The sequence below is a fragment of the Lipotes vexillifer genome, unplaced genomic scaffold, assembly GCF_000442215.2.
Source record: "Lipotes vexillifer unplaced genomic scaffold, Lipotes_vexillifer_v1.1 scaffold308, whole genome shotgun sequence".
In the NCBI taxonomy this organism is placed as follows: Eukaryota; Metazoa; Chordata; class Mammalia; order Artiodactyla; family Lipotidae; genus Lipotes; species Lipotes vexillifer.
This window is the reverse complement of record NW_006792985.1, coordinates 3,894,288-3,898,559: the sequence shown is the minus strand read 5'-3', so window position 1 is coordinate 3,898,559 and position 4,272 is coordinate 3,894,288. Positions and strand designations below refer to the sequence as shown.

The 4,272-nt window shown below is 48.0% G+C and overlaps 1 protein-coding gene across 1 annotated transcript in view; it reads left to right on the top strand.

The window, feature by feature from the left end:
* Positions 1 to 4,272, top strand: part of DPYSL2 (dihydropyrimidinase like 2) — a 75,902-nt gene that overhangs the window by 66,725 nt on the left and 4,905 nt on the right. Inside the window, exon 11 of the mRNA XM_007466187.1 lies at positions 690 to 860. Coding sequence (XP_007466249.1) covers positions 690 to 860 — 171 coding nt within the window. The remainder of the gene's footprint in view (positions 1 to 689; positions 861 to 4,272) is intronic.

Sequence of the window (4,272 nt, the reverse complement as noted above, 5' to 3'; positions counted from 1 at the left end):
CCCGTGTCCCCTGCATCGGCAGGCGGACTCTCAACCACTGCGCCACCAGGGAAGCCCTGTGCCTGTATCTTTGAAGAGGACAAAAGCCAAATGATGTTTGTTTCCTGAAGAGGCCCTGCAGCCCCTTCAAATTTTTTTTAAAAGTTTTTACTTTGAAATGATTATAGATCCAGAGGAACTTGCAGAGATAGGACAGAGAGGTCTTGTGTACCCTTCACCCAGTTTTCCCCATGGTTACATCGTACATAATTAGAGTGTGATATCCAAACCCAGAGATCAACAGTGGTGCAATGTGTGTGTATAGTTCTGTGCCATTTTGTCATATGTAGATCCATGTAACCATCACTGCAATCAAGATAGAGATGTCCTCCGTCACCACAGAGACCCCTCTCCTACTGCCCCTTTATAGTCACACCCACCCCTAACCCTTGGAAGAATCTCCGTCTCACCCCTGGTCTGCCCATCTCTATAACTTGGTTATTTTGCCAATGTTATATAAATGAAATCATACAGTATGTGACCTTTGGAGGTTGTTTTTTTCACTCAGTATGATGCCTTTAGTATCCAAGTTGTTGTGTGTATCAAAAGTGTGTTCCTTTTTATGGCTAAGTAGTATTCCACCCTTCAACTTTTTAGTCTGCTTTTGTTGTGTGCGTGCGTGTTGTGCATGTGTGTGTTGTCCTCCTCAGGTCACTGGGAAGATGGACGAGAACCAGTTTGTGGCCGTGACCAGCACCAATGCAGCCAAAGTGTTCAACCTTTACCCCCGGAAAGGCCGCATTGCTGTGGGATCTGATGCTGACCTGGTCATCTGGGACCCTGACAGCGTGAAAACCATCTCTGCCAAGACCCACAACAGTGTAAGGCCACGTGGACCCAGTCCAAACGAACTACAGTCACAGAAAGGGACAGAGGCAGGGAGAGTCCTCAGGATTTATGAAAAGAACTCACTGTGATAGGAAAGAACTCTTCCCCAGGATATGTTATAACTTGCAATTTACTGAGAAAAAATAGCTCTTTCCTTTTCGTTAGTGAGGTCAATAAGACTGTTAATCTTATCACTTTGGAGTACGATGGCCTCTCTCTGGATAGAAGTCTCTATCTATGGACCTTCAGAGCCTCCAGCGTCATGCCTGGACGTCAGAAGCTTCTAGAAGTCAGGCAGCATTCCATTTTAATAGTTTGGTGCAGCACCTCTCATGGCATCCCTTGGTGCAAGGGATCCAAATAAAACATTCAAATGTCCACTCCCGAGATGCCCACTGGGCACTTTTATTCTTTGAAGCAACTGTTTTCTCATGTCAGTGTTGTCGTCCGAAAGCCTAAAAGGCAGATGCTCTTATGTCCTAAAGGAATGAATTGACTTTGAAGAAACAGAAGAAATACGCTGGCAGCCGTTCTGATTAGGAGTTTAGGATCTGCAGTTCTGGGGTGTCTCTTGCCTTTCGGTCTAGACTGCGGAGCTTGGGGATGCCCTGTCTTATTAATGGGACCCTGGGCAGGTGACCTTATGTCATGTCTCAGGCTCGTCAGCTGAGAATGAGGAGTTTAGACGAGGCCCCTGAGTGTCCTGTGATTCTGCGAGGTCAGTGGGCATTAGGTAGAGGTGTAGGTACCATTGGTTCTTCGTAGAAAAAATTGTGTGTGTCTGTTTAATATTGAGAGGCCAAGGACAAAGGGAGAGCTTTGGAAAAGAAATGGGCATAGGACCGAGTGTTTTATGTCAGAAACCCGTATGACTCTTGAAGTGAATTCTTAGTGAATGAAGAGGCTCTTCAAGATCAAGGTCTAAATTGAAAGCCGGCTCAATGGGGAATCCGATTCTAGATTGCCCACCCCAGGTGGCCTGGGCCAGCAAGTCCCGACACCTCCTCCAAGGGCCAGCTCAGGGCTGGGCTTCTGGCATTTCTCCAGGACAACACTGGAGTCTTGGCCAAATCCCGGTCCTCTTTCTCCTTTGGGCAGAGGGGCTTGAGCTGCCCTGGCACCCGTGGGTGCCAGGATGGTGGGTTCCTTTAGGGAAGGCTGCTCGGCTCTCAGTATTAATAGTTGGCTTTTCCCTTCTTCCGCACTGGCTGGCTTAGCTACACAGCAGAGCCTTACAGCCGCACCAACTTGTGACTTAGATCATAACCTCCCGGGAGTCCAGAATTGGCTTCTTTATGGGCAGGGGTCCTAGGGTCCTGCCTGGTGAACCTATCTCTTCCTATGCATGTAGCATCACAGCTCCATTTACCCTTTCATTTGGCCTTCTCAATAAAGGGATGGTATTATTATCCCAATCGGGAAGATAAATAAACGGACACTTAGAGAGCTTAAGTGACCAGTCTAACATTACATAGCTATTTTGCGGTGGAGCCAGAATTAGAACCCAAAATTGTCCAGGGCTCTCCCCTGCCAGACTGTGTGTGCAGCCTCTTGGTCAGGGTTAGAGGGAGAACATGCTCCTCCTCCCTTCCAGAGTCCCCCTCCCCAGAGGTAATGGAAAGGGCAGACTGGACTCATCATGTAAGCTGCAGATGACCTTAGCTGGGGAGCCTGCGTTTGGAGTTCTTAACCCGGCGCAAGACAGGATGTAAAGGAGTGATGATTTGAGAAGACAGATTCTGCCCTCTGGACATTCAGTAGCACTGCCCTGGCTTTACCTCCAGGCAACCCCATAGAGGAAATCATGGCTTCTAGAAGTGCCTCTTGCCCGTCCTCACCTGTTTGAAAGAGCCCACACTAAGCATTAATTATCTGGGAGAACGCGAGCAAGAGGCTTTCCCCGTGTAATACAGTGTTTCCTACCATGGGGCTAATTAACTTTAATTTGGAGTAGTTAGCTAACTCTTGTTGACAGCCCTGTTGCTAAGTCTCTGCCTGGACTTGCCAAGCATCCAGCCAGATGAGTCATTTTAGGAAACCTATGTGGATAGAGGTTAAAAATGTCTATACCTGGTAAGTGACGAAGCCTCAGGGCCTCACAGTTTGACAGAGTAGGCTCTGAATGCCCCGAGCTGTGATCTGACCATTGAACTTGTTAATTTTAAGTCACTTAGAGTCATGGGACTGGTTCCTCCATCTTTGAAGAATGGGAGGTGGCCCAAAGCTCTTCTGGGCACTGTGATCAGTCATTTATAGGCAACTAAACTCAATATATGCGTCTTAGGATGTCTTTGACACTAAAGGGCTTGCAATCTTGTTGGGAAAGTGCAATAAAAAACCAGACAGTCAATCAGGGATTTTCTAAATGCCTACTTAGTGCTGAGTAGTGGGCTAGATGCTTTTGTTCCTTTTATTTCTTGTGATCCTAGCATCATTTCTGTAAGGTGGGCCGTGTCCCCTTATAGATGAGGATGCTGGATCTCAGGTCAGTGCAAGACGTTTGTCCAAAGTCACTCAGCTGGCAAATAGCAGACCTGGGATGTGGACCCCAGGCCGATGGCACCATGGCCAAAGCTGTCTCCATAACTCCAGGAGGTCACAAGAGGAGCCTGTATAGACAGCCATGCAGGAACATGGAAGAGATGGGGCTCGATTCACCCCTTAAAGGATGACCCTTTCAAAGGTCACTTCAGAGTGGACAGAATTCTCTGCTGGTAATCTACACCCATACGATGCTTCTTGTGTTGTCATTTTCACATAAGCCTTGCGCGGGAGGCAAGTGAAAAAAACTGAAGGTCTGAGGCAGGATTAATTTGATCTGCCTGGAGTCACACAACTCCTGAATTTCACCAGATCTAAGATGCCACTGATTTTAAGATATTCCATTAGTTTAGGTGCTGCTGTGAAAGAAAACATACCCAGGAGGAGGAGTCTAACGCAAGACTCCTTTAAAGATATGCCGTGCTGCCGAGGGCCAGCTCGTTCTGAGTTTGGGATAATGAGATGTGGATCTGCCAGACAGAAAGTGTGGCAACGAATATGGCCTTCCTCGACCTTGGCATTGGGTGCAGAAAGGGCAAAAATGGCTCCTCTGAACTGAGTCAGGCAAGTTGGTGGTCTGAGTCCTGCATCCAGCAATGGTCCAGAAAAACCAGAGGCTGAGACTTTCTCATAAAACGGCCTCGGTGTGGTCATTCCCCAGGCCAGTGGGAAAAGCTGACCCCAATTCCCTGGAAGGACTTGGTTCAGCCTAGGCTGACACTGACTGTGCAGCTCCATGTGCTGTGAGACACATTCTCATTTCAGGGATGAGTGTCTTAGAACCGATGAAAAGCTTGGCAGGGGCACACACTTTGGTCCCGGGAATCCACGTGTAGAGACCCCTTCCCTCCCCCAGGTGCCTCT